Here is an 18,010-nt window from a genome sequence, read left to right as displayed (position 1 = left end):
TTTCACTTCGTCTGCACACAAAACCGCTGAATAGCTTGAATTACTGTCCTTTCAGGTTTGTTTTCCCTTCAGTGCTCTGTCATATTGACTTACAGTAAATTGTCAAGTTTAAGTAGTGGTGTTAGTTAGTTCAGCTTTTCTTGACTTACCACTGAATGATAAACATGACTTCTTCTATAAAATTTTTTTTAAAGCTTTTATTCTTTACTCTTTCCTGTAAGTGCATATTTTAACATAAAATCTGTAAACGAAGGAACCATTTCAAACTTACCTAATAATATTAATCATAAACATTGTGATTTATTCGTTGTTGACCTCCTTAGTAAATATGTTCTTTATTATATTTGGCCATTAGTATGATTCAAAGTTAATGGCTTGTGCTGATTGGAATTGGAAATGCACCTGTATTATCTAAAATGCAAAATGTTGCGTAAACCCATTTAGAGTGTAACATTAATGGAAATTTGTCATTTCTCTATCTGCCTCTATACGTGCATAAACCAGCCGCTTACGACTTCTGGATGCTGTGGAAAGCAGCGTCGCCATAGCAGCCATTAGCATCTGCTTTGTGCAGTTTTCATGGAGTTTTTGTTGTAAACACCACTGACAAAACGACAACTCCCAACCAAGAATGACCGACGTAACTTGCTGTTACAGTCCAGATACTAACGCTGCTGTGTTGTTGTTCAGTTGAGAGGTTGATGTGTAGCGTTGTGGTGTTATGGTAGGTTGTTCTGTTTAGGTGTCTATTTAAAAAGTTACCGCACTTTTTAGGGCGTTAGTCCAATAAAGCTACATTTTACCAAGCCTGACACCAATCATCAATAGCACTGAGGCATTGACACAAGTTCTTATGTTACATCTACTAAAGTCCCTTAAGGAACCTTAACCTTAGTATTTATTTCTGTTTGTTTTTCATTAATTGTTAAAAAGCCTGAGGCTGAGGGGCAGAATGAGAGCTATGGATTCGCCGGATGTTTATTCGTCATTATCAGGTGGCTGCTCTGTGTGTGTTAAAGTGTAAACGCCTGGATGCGTATGTGTCGTCCAATTAAAAGTGGTTTTGTTATCGACCTCTTTTGGGTCATCCTGACATTGATAACACCGGAGAAGAAATGGGGCAGACTTCGACAGTAACTCCGACTCTCTCCCTGTTCAATGCACGCAAAGGGGGATGGAATAAGTTAAAGTTGCTGGAGCAGGCTCTCTTTGGATCCACACCAATACACCTTTGCAGCAGCTGCAGGAGAGAACGAGGCAGAGTGAGAGGGAGGGGGTGATTTAGAGTTGGAAAGGGAAGGGATTATTCTCTTTTGGATATGTACCAGTCTGCCTTAACTTTGAAAGCCCAAATTTAGCATGAGAGTGACAGAAACTAAGCAGAATAAACAAAGAGCAAAGTAGGGACCCTTGGACGATTCAGGTGGACTTTCCCTAAACAAGGCTTTCTCTGCATCATATTTTATTCAATAACCGTTCCTTATATTTTAAAAAATTCACATAAGTTATTCAAACCATGAAAGATTTAATCCTTCGTGACAGAAATATAGATCTACCGTACAAAAGTTGCGCCATTTTAAATAATATATTTATAGTTTGCTTATAAAAATGGTACTTTATATATTATTCACACCATTTAACTATTTGGTCATATTTCCAAAGTTGTAATAATGTATTTTAATAAACGGTAAATATTGAAATAGGAGCCGACCTTTAATCCCCTCCAACACACACACACACACTATCACTACCCAGACACTTGCTTTCTACAGGGCTTGGTGCATTGCAGAGCAAATAAGATGACCAATAAAGAAGCTGACCCTGGAGCAGCAACAACCCGCCACGCTGTCCAGCTTTTATTTGCGAGTGCCGGTTTATTGGCTGATCCAGGCAAATACACTCATACATTCATATAAAAATCATCCAGATTCGCACAGGCAGATGCACTCAGCGTGCAGCAAGGCCATTTTTAAGAAATTTAATTTGAAATTAAACGTGCAGCGGGTGTGACTGAACAAAGATATTTAGTCAACAGTCTGTAATGTCATGTTGCCAGATTTATATGAAATATCGTTTCTAGCTCTTGAATCAATCATGTCTGCCTAATTAAAGGCGCCAAACCAACAGTTGGCCGTTGGCCAGCGTCAGGCCGCTGGTAAACACCTGTGGTTCTAGTTTTTGTGTGCGTGTCTTGTTTCGTTAGCATTAACCGGACTCCTGTTGGCGGCTTTTCAGATGATTCAGCGTGTTAAATCAGCGGTGGAACGATGATTGACTGTTGCGAACCAGTGCATGAGGAGAAAATGCAAAAGTAAGCAGAGCGATCGAATGCAAATAGTGTATTTGATAATTTTGCTTAGTTTGAGCAACATAATCATCTAGAATTGCTGAACTGTGAACCAACTAATCAGCATTATTCACGAGAGGTCAGCTCTCTACGATGGCAGCTCCTCTTGTTTCTCCTATTTGAATGTATATAGACTACAGACTACTCTATAGCGCCCAGCCATTGTCCAAACCTAGACAATAGCTGTCTTTGTTGCCATTAGTTATTTGACGTCATCTAGTGATTAATAAAGCCGGCCGATATCTTTGTTAATGTTGTTGATTATAAATACCAAAGTAATTTGCATAGAAATTCTTCCATTATTCAGAATTAGAAAAATTTGAATAATGCTGAATGGAAATAGCAGAATTTGTCAGCAGTAATGCACAATAGTGCAATAGTTTCAGGACAGTGAGTGTGTTTGTTTCCTCTCCCCAGTACGCATGTTATGAGAGATTTGAATTCCATCACTAAAAGTTTAACGTCGGCAAAGCAGAACACCAAACAGGGACACGCGGGGACACGGGCTGATGAACTCTCACTGCAGCTCTTTTGCATTTTTCAAGTGGAAAATAACTTGGTTCGCGTGCTGTCTTGTTTCTAAAGGCCTGTGTCCGTTCAGCAACGTGAAAAGGGCGCTTGTCGATAAATTACACTGCTACATAAGAAGAAAAAAAAAAGTAACAGTGAGAAGCTTCCAGTTAACATGCGTACACTTTAATCCATAAAAGCTGCTCGCGCACTGTGTTTCTGAAGCTCATCAAAACCAATTTGCTTTTCTGCCAAGTGTTTCATATCCAGGTCATTTGGCAGAGGATAATACAAGTGAAGAGCAGCCAGAATGCACCGCCTGTGTTTCCTTTTATTGAATCAAGAATAGTTTTAATCAATAAACCGCATTTAAAAGGAACTGTGACGGCAAATATTTCCATCTCCATTGAGGAGAGTGAGATAAAAACACTTCTTCTTATTTTATTTTTTTTTTGTCTTTCTCGCTCGTGTCTATGTGTTTTGTCATGCAAGGAAACTCATTGTTATCCTATTACTGCCAGGTTATAACTCATGCCGAGAGACAAGACGGACACTCCTGTGGGAACTGACTCGCACTAATTAGAGGGGCTCGACTTTGAGAAGATGAACTCTTTACCTGGCTGAGCGACCCTGGGGAAAGAGATGCTGATGAGAGTAGGGGACTAGCCAGCTGGGGGTGATGGAGCTCGTCTTTTCATAATGACCTCAGAGAGAGGGAGAGGGGAAGACGGTGCTGGAGGAGAAAACTTGCCTAGGTATTATGAACTTGACCAGACATTAATGATCTTGGAGGGAGAAAGATGGAGCAAAGGAGACTGAGGGTCAGGTGGAGTCTACCTGGAGAGCGTAATGACCTTGGAGATAGATGGAGGAAAGAACATATGGAGTGGAAGGAAGAGATGGGGAGGAGAAAAAGATGTGCAGCTGGCTCTGAGATAGTAAAAGATTGTTGGCAGGAGAGGTGAAGTTCAAAAGACAATCAGGAAAAGGCGTGTGGGTGCAGACGGATAAAAGAAAGATGAACTCTGCTTGGCCAGTAACAGGTTTGGATAGAAGGATGCGGGGAGAGTCATCTGCAGTCTACCCATTCAGCAAGAAAAGAAAAGTTGGGAGAAACCTGTGAGTATAATAAGAGTAAAAAAAAAATGGAGGCGTGCAATACTTCTGGATTAGAGTAAAATGACCTTCGGTAGGAAAGGAGGACGGACACACAGAGAGGATGTGCTGAGTGGGATATATCAAAGTTTGGTCTGACTACCTCGACTAGAAATAAACCGCAAAAAAAAGAACAACCAGAAGGATGAATTTCATGTGATATAGAGTCTGACTTTAAAAGAAACAAAGGAAGAAGTGGCAGAGAGAAAGTGAGAGCGACTCCGAAAGCTTTAAGCCACCGTGTCCATGTTGACAGAAAGATAGAGGGAAGGCAAATTGAAAAATCAGTGATGACAGAAGGTGTAGGAGCTCAGCGAGGCTAAACTTTGCTGGGTCAGAGCAACCGTGGGAAGGAGAGGATGGAAAGGGAGATGTCTTGGTTTCATATTCAAACTTTAGAAGGGCAGGAGCGTGATATGGCACATATGTTTAAATGGTGCCTGGAAAACAAACGACGGTGGAAAACTTTTTGTGCAGACGCAAAGTGAGCTGAGAAAATGTTGATAATTGCAGTGGAGATTTTAACATAAGGACAACACTGATATAACAGACAAATGATTGTAATTATTGATTAATTATCCTCCTATGCAAACTAGAAGGAGGTGAAAAGAACTTGAATAACAAAACTTGTAAAGCTTTCAACAGTAAAGTGGCCATACATAAACATTAACATGCCTATATATATTAAGCGCTGTTAGCTTCTCTCTTGCTAATTGTGATTTCACGTGGGGGCTCGGGCAATTGCGAGGAACCTGTCAGAGTCAGCGTGTAATATGCGGCCTTGTGATTGGCTCAGCACTGATAGGGGCGGGGCCTACTGTGCACAGGAGGCTCAGATCGACAGGTCTCAGCTAGCATGGTGCTCTGTAACGGTCTGCCGAAGAGACAGCTCCTGTATCGCTGACATTTATCCCTTCACTAAAATATGTTGGATTCATGTTCAATGTGTTAAAAATATTTAAAACTGTGGGCGGACATTTTTTTTAAAAAAATATAAGAAAAATGTCAAATCAACCAAAGATTTTGCACCCTCCCCCCTGCAGTATCTCCTCTGACCCCTAAGTGGTCGTGGGCCCCCTGTTGAAAACCTATGTTTACGGTATCATAATAACACAGATACCCGAAACAGCATGCATGTTCTGTTAATACAGTAGCCACACAAGGCTATAATATACCTCCTCACATAATCCCCTACTTATCACCTGCTGCCCACTTACAAGCAGTGGGTAGTAAGTAGGAGATTATTGACCTAATTTCTCACCTTGTACATGTGCTGTCACCCATCCTGCTGCGGTAGTACTTACCCCACCTGAAGCACTTCACATTAACTGCAGGTTCAAGATACATATTTATTTAGTTGCTGAATAATGTCAGCTGAGGTGAAAGCCATCCGGTGTATCTGTAGTATACGGGGTTATGTATCAGTCACACAGTATACACTGATAAATAAAGGGCTGTGTTTTTCTACTGCTCCAGTCATTATCTTCTCAGCAACAGACCACCTCCTGGGCTAATATCTGGAAGCGGCTCATTGGCTGAATGTAATTTCAGATAAGAAACCAGAATAAGAATAGGTAGATATAAAAGCAATCAGACAGAAAGCCTAAGTGAATACAGTAGACAGACAGGCAGACGGACGGACATGCATCCACACGGACACAAAAACAAGACAGAACTGGAATTGAGTCTCGAGCACTGAGGGAGTGGAGCAATATTTTGTTATTACATATTCCAAATGTAAAGTTTTTGTCAGGAGTGTGGTGTTGAAGGAGATTAGATTTAACCAGCCACAATCCACGTCTGTCAACTGTGTCGGAAAAAATCAGCCGACAGACGGCATTGTACGGACAGACTCGTGTTTTTTTATTGTAAACACTGTAATGTTTGTGCCGTACTGCTCGTATATATCATGTGACATGCTTTGATGGAGGGATGAATGGCATATGGGACACATGGAAGGGCACATAGGAACAAAGCAGTGATGGGCTGATAATGAACAGCGTAGAAATAAGGATATATTTACTCACATAGCAGCTACTGTTTGTTTGTGTGTATTGAAATGTGTGCTGTTTCTGCCTGATGTCTCTTTAAAGGGCAATCAACATGCAGAAATATGTGATTTTTTTTTTTTTCTTTTTGCACAAACACCCATAAAAGCGAAGAAATATGCATATCCATATATATGGGTTGATTAATATAGCTTCATCTCTTGGGTTACTGCAGAGGAGTGAAACCAGTGTGTTATTTTTACTGGTATTATATGGGCTCTCTCGTTGCCCCCCCACATCTGCCAAGTTTGGTAATGTAACTCCCTGTTTCTTGGTTTGTTTATTTCTCCTCTGCCTCGCTTTCATTCACTCTAAATTGTATTTCTGCACAGCGTTCGGGCTGTTTTGTCTCTTTTGATCAACTTAATAAATCCAGCTTCTTCTTCTTTTTATTTTTTTGTTTTTTTGTTTTTTATTATCACCTTCACTTACACCGCTCCTGCTTCCCGTTTTGTCCAGGAGTGCTGTGAATAGAGATCACGACACAAACCATGGCTCTTTAGATCAGGGGTCGCCAGACCAAATGTTTTCATTAGTCATTTCATTTCACTACATAGCTGTTAGGGTGTACACACATATTATTCAGGTAGAATGACATGGTAGGAGCACACACAGGAGAAAAAAAACAATAAAACAAACAAACAAAAAAAAGAACTAATTTTACTGGGTACTTTTAACGTCAAAAGACACTGATTGTTGTAAAAAGAGGTGAATGACAGCCACTTCTAGGATGCACTTAACACTGATAAATCATGCATAACCAAGATGCAACATTTTTTTTAACGTTTTTCAGGCCAAGGACCCCAAACTGATGGAGAGATTAAGTAGGGACCCTCTACCTACTATATGTGTTTTCTGTATTAAACTCGGCCTAGTGCTGTTTATAAATCTACATTATTAATATAGTTTTGCATTCAATATTAAGCTATTTAGGTTCAAATTTCAAACATGTGCAACAGTAAGGTAGCTATGCAACTGCCATAAACATACATACCTTTACTTTTACACGTAGCTAAATGTAATAGGGACAGTGAATCACCAAAAAAATTGTTGCCTCAGTTGGCTGATCAGAGCGAGCTACACTGTTAGCTTCTCTTCTGCTAATATAGCAGCTTGCATCTGGATTTCACCTGGGAACTTAATAGGGTCTCGGGCCAATTGCTGAGAACCTGACCGAATCGGCGTGTAGTATGCGGACCATGTGATTGGATCAGCAGCGATGGGGGCGGGGCCTACTGTGTACAGGAAGCTTTGATTGAGAGGTCATCGACTAGTGTGGAGCTCTGTGTGAAACGGTGTTGAGGCAGCTCCTGTATCACTGAATGAGTGAAGTGAAAGTGAAGTGACTGAAAGATAACCTCGATAAATCTCTTGTAATAATAAGAATATAATATATATATGAAAAATGTCTAATGCAAAGATTTTGCGACCCCCCTGCAGTATCCCCATGGACTCCCTAGGGGTCGCGGACCCCCTGTTGAAGACCTATGGTTTACAACAAAACAACAGTTTTTTTTTTTTTTTAACAAAAAAAAACGAGGCATGTCAGTTAAAGTCTGGGAAGCATCTGCCTTGAAAACTGTCAGTCATTACTGTTTAACTTTTTATTAAGTGCAAGTGGACAAAACCTTTTACATTTGGACTCAGCCATAATGTCAGGATGCTGTTTGGCAAAATACGTCATATTTCGACATTTCTTACCTTTTCCAGCATCTTAAAGAAACCACTACTAAACTAGAAACAGGCAGTGATGCAACAAACTGATACAGTTGCCCCAGGTAAACTCTTTGTAGGCAGCCAGGATCCACCACCACCAGCAGCAGCAGCACAGCGCCAGCTACAAAGAGTGAAGCACTTTATATGTGGACGAGGCTTAAGAGGAGTGCCGGAGACTGTGGGTGTTGAAAGAGAACAATAAACCGTCGTCTCCACCTCCAAAGTTTCAAAAGTCAACTTGGAGAGTGAGTGAGGGGTTGAGCAGTTCCATTTTCGAAAGGGAGCGTTTGGCTGGTGATCCTTGAAGCGCTCTTGTATGTTTTGATTTCGTAAACCTCAGTTTTTACCCTCTGTTCATAATCCGTCGGTTCTGTCCGTCTTTATTTACAAGTGTTTCATTGTTATTCACAGACAAGACCGTTTCCATCCTGTACAAACGTGTGTTGTTTGCTCCCCGTGTTCTGTTATCTGTTTTTTTTTTCCCTGCACCTGATAACAGAGTGGCTGAGAGGAGAAACAGTTTTAGAGGAATGGACGGTCAGCCAGGGAGGAGGGAAAGCTAGAGTGCTTTGGTAATGCACAGCGGAGAGGATGAGAAAGGGAGGGGGGGTTTGAGATGGAGAGCTGGAAGTTAAGACCGAGTACGGGGGATGAAGATGCAAAATATTCTTTGAGCAAGCGGCGAGAGAAAAGGGAAACAGCTGTTATGGAAGGACGAAGGCTTGGCCATGAGGGTAGTTTTACAGCAAGCGGTAAAAAATACTGGAGGGGGAAAAAAAAAGTCAATTTATGTGACGGAATATTTTGGGGAGAAGAGGAGAAGCAAGCAAGAAGGAGTAGAGCTAACCAGCTGCTCACATTCAGTTACCTCCTTGGCTGGAGACTACTGTGAAAATGACAATGTTTTGAGTTCAGGATTCATTATTACTTCTCTCCTGTCATTTCATATTCTCTTTTGGTGTTTCTTTCTCGGTGTCTGTTGCGTTCTGCCCTATTAGAGCTATCGATGCGCGACACACAGATGGTAGCCTGTTGGCAAAAACTCCAAACGCACACACACACACACACACACGCACACACACACACACACACACACAGACCCATGTTTTATTAATGCATTCTGCAGTGTAGTTTTTCCATCTCCACGTCATGAACATTTAGTCTCTGCTATGAAGACTTGCTGCTCATTCTTACCGTTTCTAAAGTGAACCAGGGAAGGCTTTAGGCTTTTTTTTTCTCTTTTTCCATCCTCCCATCCCTCTTTTCTTTTTGTCTCGCTGCAGTTCCAGCTCCGCTAACAGGGAGACGGCTTTTTCGCGCGCCGTCTTTGTTTCTTCGCCCCTTAACTTCCATCTGCCTGCTTGTATCCCGGTCGGCCGGGGAGGTTTTAAAAAACTACGCTAATTGATATTCTCGCACATTCTGTACTTCCGCCTATCCGTCTCTTGCGTTTCTTCCCTTCTCCGCCAGACCCTAGGAACTTCTTGTCTTTTCCGCTGCCGTGCTGTGTGATGTTCACACACGTTCGCTCTCGCTCAGCCTCATTTCTCCTTTTTATTTTAAGCCGCCCCGTGCGTCTGCGGATGTGTCTGTCAGATAGACAGGCCTGCTTATTCTTATCTTAATTCTGTCTTCCTCTATCATTAATGTTCCTCCATCTTTTTCTCGCATTTTGTTTCGTCTTCCTCTGCCTTTCTTGTCTGTCGAGCTCACTTTCTACTTTCTCCTCTGAAGGATGTGGCTGAGTACAGTCAGTTTTTTCCTCCTCTATTCACCCTCACTCTTCCTCTGTCTGCAAGTTTACACTGTTGAAGCCGAAGGTCACAGGCTTCCGTCTCTGGCAGATCTTGAGGAAAGTCGCGAGACGTATGATGTTCATCGCTGCAGAGGCGTTGCCTGTGGCGAGCAGGGGAGCGGCGTCTTGCCAGAGGTCGCATCCGTGGAGTCTGTGTCGTTATGATGCTTTGCTGCTGCTGCTGCTGCTGGGAGGAAACCTGATGAAATTAGAGGAACAATGCGTTTCAACTCTTTCTGTTGTTGAGTTTTGCTAAAGCAGAAGGAGAAATTAGCATCGCAACAGTTGCAGCATTTACTAGATGGTAATATATGACGCTATTTTTTGTGGATTTTTAAAATCCATCCTGCATACCGCTCTGACTTTCAAGTACTGACGAATCCTTCCTGCAGTGCGGCGTCTTCCTTTGAATAGCAAAATGTAATAGGTAACGCCACTGGATGAGGTTGGAGGTGTGTTGCCAGGGCGACAGGTGAATCATTTATTTTTCAAGGTCATGCCAACTAAAGCGGGAAGTTGTGGAAAAATGCGCGTGCTGATGTGTCACCGCTCCTGCTCCGATGACACACGCCGAATCCGGAGCGTTTTAACGCGTTCACACGTTCACCGTGACGCATTTTTCCCCTTTCACTCGCCCGGCAAATGAACGGCCCCGAATACAACACAACTAGGAATTGCTGCATTGTCATTTTGTGTTCAAGTTCCATTTTAGTAACTCGCAATTTCCACTGTTATCCCATTTTTTTTCTGTCGCGTTGAATACGCCAAACAAACCCAGCGCAGGCATTCATTGTCCGCGCGTCTCTTAAACCAAAACATGAATCAGCGCTGATGAGGGGTTGTCAGCTATCTGTTTTCCAACATATTGACTTGTTAATGCCGGCTCCTGTCATGCCTGTTGTTCGCGTGTTTCCAGTCATATCTGCTGCTTTTAAAAGTGCGCTGTCTATAGCCACCTCGCTTGGTAATTGCCGGCGAATTGCACGAACGTTAGGTGATTGAAGAATAATATCCTTCTCAAGGTAACCGCTGCTTTCAGAGCAAACCGTTTGCTTTTGCTCTCCATAATGTAAAGTAGCTGTCAGCGCTTCTGACGCTCCAAACAACAGTTTTTTTTTTTGTTGTTGTTTGTTTAGTTTGTTTCCACCTCATTCCTAAATCGCTGTGAAACGGTATAATTGCCGTGAAGGTAAAATGACAAAAAGGACAGCGGTCCCCGAGCCTTGGCATTGTTCTCGTGGACTGATACGTAGTTAGTTTAGAGGCTGGATAAACACACGCCACACAACTCTTATTTAAAAACATTTTCAGTTTACAACCTGGTCGGGCTTGTTTAGCCTGTACCTCAGTTTACTTTTCTCTAGTTTATTGCAGAGAGAAATTTCACTTCTCAGAGATTTCATTGTTTCTTTCGTGCTGCAAGACAGTGGGAAGGAAAGTTTACATGCTGTTCGCTGTATGTGACGAACCTTTTGGCTAATCAAGTATTTCTCAAAAACTGTGTCAGCTGAAGTAGGTCAAGCAGGTCGTAACTGCCTGGCTCCAAAAATCAGCTGGACGCCAGGGTGTTTTCAGGGAGCTGCTAGGGCTTTACTCTGTGGTTACTATGGTGTTCTTTATGGTTGGTGGGACCGGCCACTTAATGTAAGGTGACGTCCAGCGGCTTTGAGGCTGTGACTTGATTGGGGACTGTTGTTGCTATGGAGAACTACACTGTGTCTTGAGCATGTGCTTGCGGTGAAAACATCGATGACAGGATCCTGTGTGCCTGCTGCTCAGCCAACACACTAATTATGCATGAGAGAATGTAGTAGTAATATGCGTTGCCTAGCAAGCATATCGCCCATATTCTAAAATTATTCACACATGCTAATTAAGTATAACGTTATGGCCACTCTAAGACCTGGATACTGTGCTCTTGCAGCCAAGTTCTGCTGGCCCTGTATTTGTGGCAAGAGGCGTTATCTTGTTGAAACATCCAGTTTGGACCTGGATGGAACAGAGCGCGTGCAGAAGGGAGCATATGGGTGAGGAGAATGGCATAATTTTTTGGCAGAGTTCAATGTGCCATCACAAAGAGCACTCATGCATCCCCCAAACCATGATGCTGCCTCCACCATTTTTGACAGTAGGTGCTGTACATGCTGGAGATGATGCTTTTTCTGGCTGTCTGCGCAGCCTCACATTAGCAGGAGGAAGATAAAGCTGGAAACTGGACTCATCTGACCCCAGCATATTCTTCCGATTCCTGACTGTCCAGTTGTTGTGTGATTGGGCCCAATGACGCCAAGATGACCTCTGTTTCTCATTGATCAGGAGCTTCTTGACAGCCTTGCAGGACCTTAAGCCATGATCTAAAAGTCGACCACATGCGGGTACAGGTGCAACACTGGACACTAGTTTGGTTTGACCACTGCTAATGGAGCTCCTGTGAGGTCATTCGGTGGTTTTCCCTGCACATGCGAATCAGGCTGTGGTCATTTCTTGATGAAGAAACCATTGGACGCCCAGATCTTGGTTGGTCTTCCAAGCTGTGTTCCTTCCTGGCTGAGAGTCTGTATCTTCAGGCGTGTTTCTTGCGTTCGGTTTCTTGTTTTAGCCATTTTTGTCTCTGAAGAACATTCAAATGTACTGCCTTTAGATAGACACCAAGCACGGCAAAGTGTGTCCTTTAATGAAAAGCACGGCCTTCGTTAGTGGATCACTGCTACCGAAATGACCCAATGCTCAAAATTTCGTACGTAGAACTGATGTTCTTCTGTGTGAAAGAGTTAAACTGAGAGTCATAACACAGACAGCATGACTCGCACTAGTTCTTGCAGTAAAGGATCTTATTCATAATTTGTGGCCTCAATGAGAAGTTGAGACACCTCCCTTCGTCTCTATATCGATTCAGTCTTCCTCCATTCATCTTTCTTGCTCTCAATTTGGCTCCTACTCATTCCTGCTTACTCTCTCTCGCTCTCCATTATGTGTAAATCTCATTATTTCTGCTCACAGAGAGAGAGAGAGAGAGAGAGATTCCACTTCTTTTGTTTTTTGTTCTGCTTGCGTTCATCCTTCTTTTCTACTTTCTCTCTGGTTGATTGGTTTCATCTCTGTCACATTGTGCAGATGTTTCCCTACCCAAACTCGTTTTATCCGTCTTTCCCCTCCTTCTGTCTTTCTGTTCAATTCTGCTTCTGTTTTTTATCTCATGCATTTTTCATTCTATAAAAAAAATAAAATAAAAAAATCTCCCTCCGTTTGTTTCCCCTCCTTTACTTAATTTCCAGCCTCTTTGCCTCTAACAGGTAACTCTTTCTATACGTCCTCGTCATCCCACCATATCAATGACTTATAGTATATCATTTGCATAATGCAGTGCTTTCTCCACATGTACACTGTAATTGGATTTCCTTTATGCTATGCCAGATTCAGCGATTTGATTCGATTGCATCGCTACATAAAAGGAAGAGGGCGAGTGAGAGAGTGAAGGATAAAAGGTTTGCGTTAAGCCTTATTGGCGGTGCGAAAACCGAATCTTTGAGGACACATAAACTTATCCGTGCATGCATGTATTCGATCGCACCACCCTGCAACACACACAGGTACAATGCAGCTTAGACCAAAGGAGACAATATCATTTCTATCACAGCTCATAAACATCCACACCTGGGGATATAGTATCTCATTATATTTACATGTACATCATCTATGTGTATGTAGGATTTTCAACACATAATATGTTTTCTCTTATAGAAATATTATGTAAGTAAACAGCTGATAATTGCAACACTGTAAAAGCTTATAAGATATTCTTAGTTCAGTCTATTCTGATACATAAATGTAAATTTGGTCTAAACTTTTAAATGTTTCTTTTTCTACCCAAAATCTGTGTCACTCTGAGTGCATTGATGCTGCTTAGTTTTACATGCAGACTTCTTCTTTTAAAGAAAATTGTTTGCAGTTGGGACACATTTTCCTAGCTTCCAACTTTCCGATGAAAAAAGGCCGGCTTAGGTGACGCCTTCATGGAAACTCGGAAACTGTATATTCCAACTTCGAAATTTCCAACTTATGTCATAGTGTTCGTGTTACAGGTTAACTCGGAGGAGAATATATATATATATAAAATATGTGCAGCAGCAGTAATTTCTGAGTTTGACAAGAGCCCAAGTTGTCTTGAATGCAGCATCAGCTGCAGCTTTTCCGAGACCCACCTCCAGCCTATTTCTGATTGTCTAGCGATGTTAGTTTGGAGAGGGAAAGCTGCTGCTTTACTCTCATTCCACTCAATTTCACTGCTCGACCCTGACAATATCCCACGTCAACTGGTCAAAAGCTGTTTTGGCGCACCCCGTGTGATCTCTGGCGCCCCCCTTAGGTTGAGAACCTCAACCTCAGAAAAAAATTTGAGCAAATGTAAATTCAAATTGTGTGCAAATGTTCACTTGGGCATGACTGTGATTAGAACTCAGTGGTAAAAAGTGATAACAAAACACGTTTTGAATTATTTATATGATAGATATGACGCACAATAATAGCATAAAGTGGTGATATGCTTTTGATTTTATTCTTTTATTTATTTAATTCCTTTACTGCATAAACTACTTAAGCAACAAAATGCCTCTTCCTTTGGTATGCTCTTTTGCTTTTCAGGAGTTACCATCATTCCCGTCCTTATCAATAATAATAATAATAAAAAGAAATACCTGAGCCACTTGACAACAAATCAAAAGCTATAGTGTCACAGTAAATTCCAGTCACTGTCAATGTCTGTTTCTGTTCCAGGAAGCGCCGGTACGCCGGTGGTTTTCAACGAGAACGGAGACGCTCCGGGAAGATACGATATCTTCCAGTACCAGATCACCAACAGATCTACTGCCGAGTACAGAGTCATCGGCTCCTGGACCAATAAATTACACCTCAGGGTGAGGGTTGCCACACAAATGCACATGCTGGATCGGGACACGGAGCGCAAGCAGACGGCTGCACAATAGTGTGAATTACATCGCACTGCGCACAGCGAAGTCAAAACAAGAATCATGAAAAGAACAACAGTAAAAAGCGAATTGAAACCTGGGGAAATAAATTATTATTGTCAAAGGGAAATGGTTATTAGTAGGCAGATGAGTTTCCCCACTTGTTGAACCCTCTTATTGTTCTTGACAGCAACGAAAAATGAAAAGAGCGTCTTTACGGTGATCCAAAGCATGTTCTGATTCGAGTGTTTTATTGAAGCCTCTGAGACATCGCAGATCAAATAACTTGGAAGAATGAAAGTTCAACTTCACTGAGCAGCTCGCCGTGAATTCAGAATCCCGTGTTACTGATCTGGATTTGTTTCAGTTATTACTCTTGTTCAGGAGCCAAAGTCAGTTACAAGAAAGTGTGGATCTCCCACACGGGGTCACACATACACCTATGGAATACACATAACCTGTGAACTACAGGAACTAGAGGGCACTTGCATCCACTCTGGACACATAATTTAATGCACAAGCGAGCTGGAGTCCCATTGGCTTTGTCTCAGTTTGTCAGTCGCTGACTTACGCTCGCACACACGCGTGCTCATCAACTCCTTCAGCGCGCCGGAGTGCTCGGTGTTATAAATCCACCCAGGACTTCATTAGAAAGGCCAGATGACAGATGAGAGAAGACTAATAGACACAAAATGCTTTCTGGCTGATGGACGGCCTGGCTGACTGCGTGTGAGAGACTGCAGCAACACACACACACATTTGAGGCACACATGATTGGGCCGTTTGACAGTTGACAAATTAACAGATGTATTTAATTTGTTTAACAATCCAGCCGGGTTTGAAGGCACCGAGGGAAAGATTGTGACGGTAGCAGGTGGAAGTTTTAATGATCGAACAGTTTGAAGGACGGGAGGGTTTGTGGAACTAGGTGAGTACGTGGTGCGCAGGTAAGATTCCAGACGAATGCGGCGAAGAGACAAAGCGTTTCAGTTGGTGAGACCGCCGTGTCGGATTTTGTGGCATCGCGCAGTGAAGTTTGAGGCTGCAGCCACTTAAGTACCCGTCACCTCACAATCCACTTCCAAACAAGAAGCGACAGCAGCGACTGAAAACATGGAAAAAAGGATAATGGTGTTTGGTTGCTGCGTTGCTGTCTTTCAATGTGATGTGCCTACAGGGCGGCCATCTTGGTACAGTGCTACTCACTCATAGAGGAATCCTGTGTCTACACCGTTAAAGTCTGACATGATAGATATATAGATAAAGCATTGCTTAAAGAGTGTATTGCATCTGAGTATCATCATAATTATCATCACTAAACCAAAACCTCTCGTTTCACTGCTTAGTTACCACTGTCTCCTCAAAGTGCTGTCTCCTGGAAAACTTAAAAATGTGACAAAAGTAGCTAAAGATAAATAATTGTCTACAAAAAAATAATTCCACCATTAATAATTATTAGGTCTGTTAGATGCTGTATTTTAGCCGATCAATTACAGTCTAAGGTCTGTTTTTTCTCTGTGTAACAGACCGTTGCTAGGACCGTTGCTAGGGACGCTGCTTGTTTCACCATTGCAATGCGATGCTCTCTCCCGTCGGGGTTTATTTCAGCAACTTTCTCACGCTGTATTACATCATACCTGTCAAAAAAATCTATGATATTCATTATTAAAAATATTTTGTCAGAAAACTGACAAAGGCTTTAGGAAGAGTAAACATGCTCACAGTGTCCTGCTATAAAAAGGTCCCTAGGCATAGCTCATTTCTTCACTCACGACAACTGTACTGAGGTGAACTGATTTAATTTAGTTTAAATTGTATCATTGAGCAAAGTTGTGCATAATTTATGGCATGAAGTGGGTACCTCATTTTAGGAACACGCTCATTTTAGACTTTCCATGAGGGAAATTACCTGACACAATAGCTTAGTTGCACATGCAAGAAACACTCTTTCAAACCACAAGTAAAACGAAAGATATAATAAGATTGGATTCAAATAAAATTAAGAAATAGTGTTATCTAGTAAAATAGAAATACAGAATTGGCATAATTATCATTATGGACAAATTGTAAATTTGTGTAACATTTTTGTGGTTATAAACGGCTCGTTCTAAAATACCCTGCTCATTTCTTCTAATAAATCCATCCTACACACTGAACCTTTGAGCAGAATCCAATTATAACTGTGGCGTTGGGTAATTAATGAAGTTCACGACTGAGCTTGTGTTGTTTTGGGTAGTACATAATTTATGCCCGTGCGTATGTAAAGATTAAGCTGAGGTGATAAATAAATAATAAGAAAACATTCTCAATAAACCATGTTTCTCCTTATAGATAATTGTGAACTGTCAGAACTTAAACCCCATTACTAGACTACTATCAAATCAATTGCACTGTCCTGATCCCTGATTAGTATTTCCTCCCAACTAGTTTTGGTTGGATGGCGACTTCTGGTACGACTTCCTGTTTCAGACAGAAACGATCCGTTTTATTCTGCCCCTTTCAGCGATAAATGAACTTGGGGGACTCGGTGTGATGACAGACTTTATTAGAAAAGCTCACGCACATAAATACAAATTACAACGCGCAAACTCGCGCAAACCTGGCACGCACAGAAAGCTCAGGGATCTACTGTAATGCCGACGTGACACAAACACTAACAAACAAATGCACCCGCGGAGGACAGATGCACACACACACACAGACGCATGAACTGAAATAAATACAGATGGCCTGTTTGTGCCAGATCTGATTATGGTCTGATTGCTAGCTTCCAGACTAGCTGCTGTTGGTTTTGTGCCTGGCAGCAGTCAGGAAAACGATCCGAGGTTCCGCTTCTGCTAATTGCTCTCCGAGATGCCCTAAAGATACACTTTCTGCAGGTACAGAGGAAAACAGAGTGTTAAAGCACTGTTAACACAACAATAATGTCAGCTTCAGCAGATGGCTGACTGTCTCGGTGCTGAATAATATCCCGAGAGAAGATGAGAAGTTTTATTTTGCCCGTTCCGACGCACAAATGAGCACCGGCACCCTCTCCTCTCCAGGTGGAGGCCATGCGTTGGAGGACAGGTGATCCATCTCTCCCAGCCTCCGTGTGCAGCGTCCCTTGCCGAACGGGCGAGAGGAAGAAGGTGGTGAAAGGTGTTCCCTGCTGCTGGCACTGCGAGCGCTGTGAGGGATACCACTACCAGGTAGGAGTCGTCGTCGTCGTCAGTTTGATCTGTTCTGTGAAATATGCTCCCCCTAAACCCGTCAGGTGATAAACAATGAATTCAGCTCGCTTCACACAGGTTTTTATATTACTGCGCTGTGAAGCTTTGCAGAAAATTAATCAGCTGGCAGGAGTTATCTAAATAGACTCTTTGGTTGTTTCTTTATCCAAAATTGATACAGTAGACTTTTTATCCTACCTCAGTCACTCTCATGTGCAATTCCAGTGTGTTTCTTTTTTTTTTTTTTGGTTTCAACTCATTTC

The 18,010-nt window shown here is 42.1% G+C and overlaps 1 protein-coding gene across 3 annotated transcripts in view; it reads left to right on the top strand.

Annotated features, from left to right (window-relative positions):
* grm8a (glutamate receptor, metabotropic 8a) overlaps nt 1-18,010 on the top strand; it is a 224,571-nt gene that overhangs the window by 181,230 nt on the left and 25,331 nt on the right. For all 3 annotated transcript variants that reach the window (XM_047575172.1, XM_047575171.1, XM_047575173.1), the window contains exons 8-9: nt 14,345-14,484; nt 17,580-17,726. In XM_047575172.1, the coding sequence (XP_047431128.1) occupies nt 14,345-14,484; nt 17,580-17,726 (287 nt within the window). The remainder of the gene's footprint in view (nt 1-14,344; nt 14,485-17,579; nt 17,727-18,010) is intronic.

This window comes from Mugil cephalus, chromosome 22 (genome assembly GCF_022458985.1).
Source record: "Mugil cephalus isolate CIBA_MC_2020 chromosome 22, CIBA_Mcephalus_1.1, whole genome shotgun sequence".
Classification (NCBI taxonomy): domain Eukaryota; kingdom Metazoa; phylum Chordata; class Actinopteri; order Mugiliformes; family Mugilidae; genus Mugil; species Mugil cephalus.
Note: the sequence above shows the minus strand (reverse complement) of the source record. Positions and strands in the feature narration are given on the sequence as shown.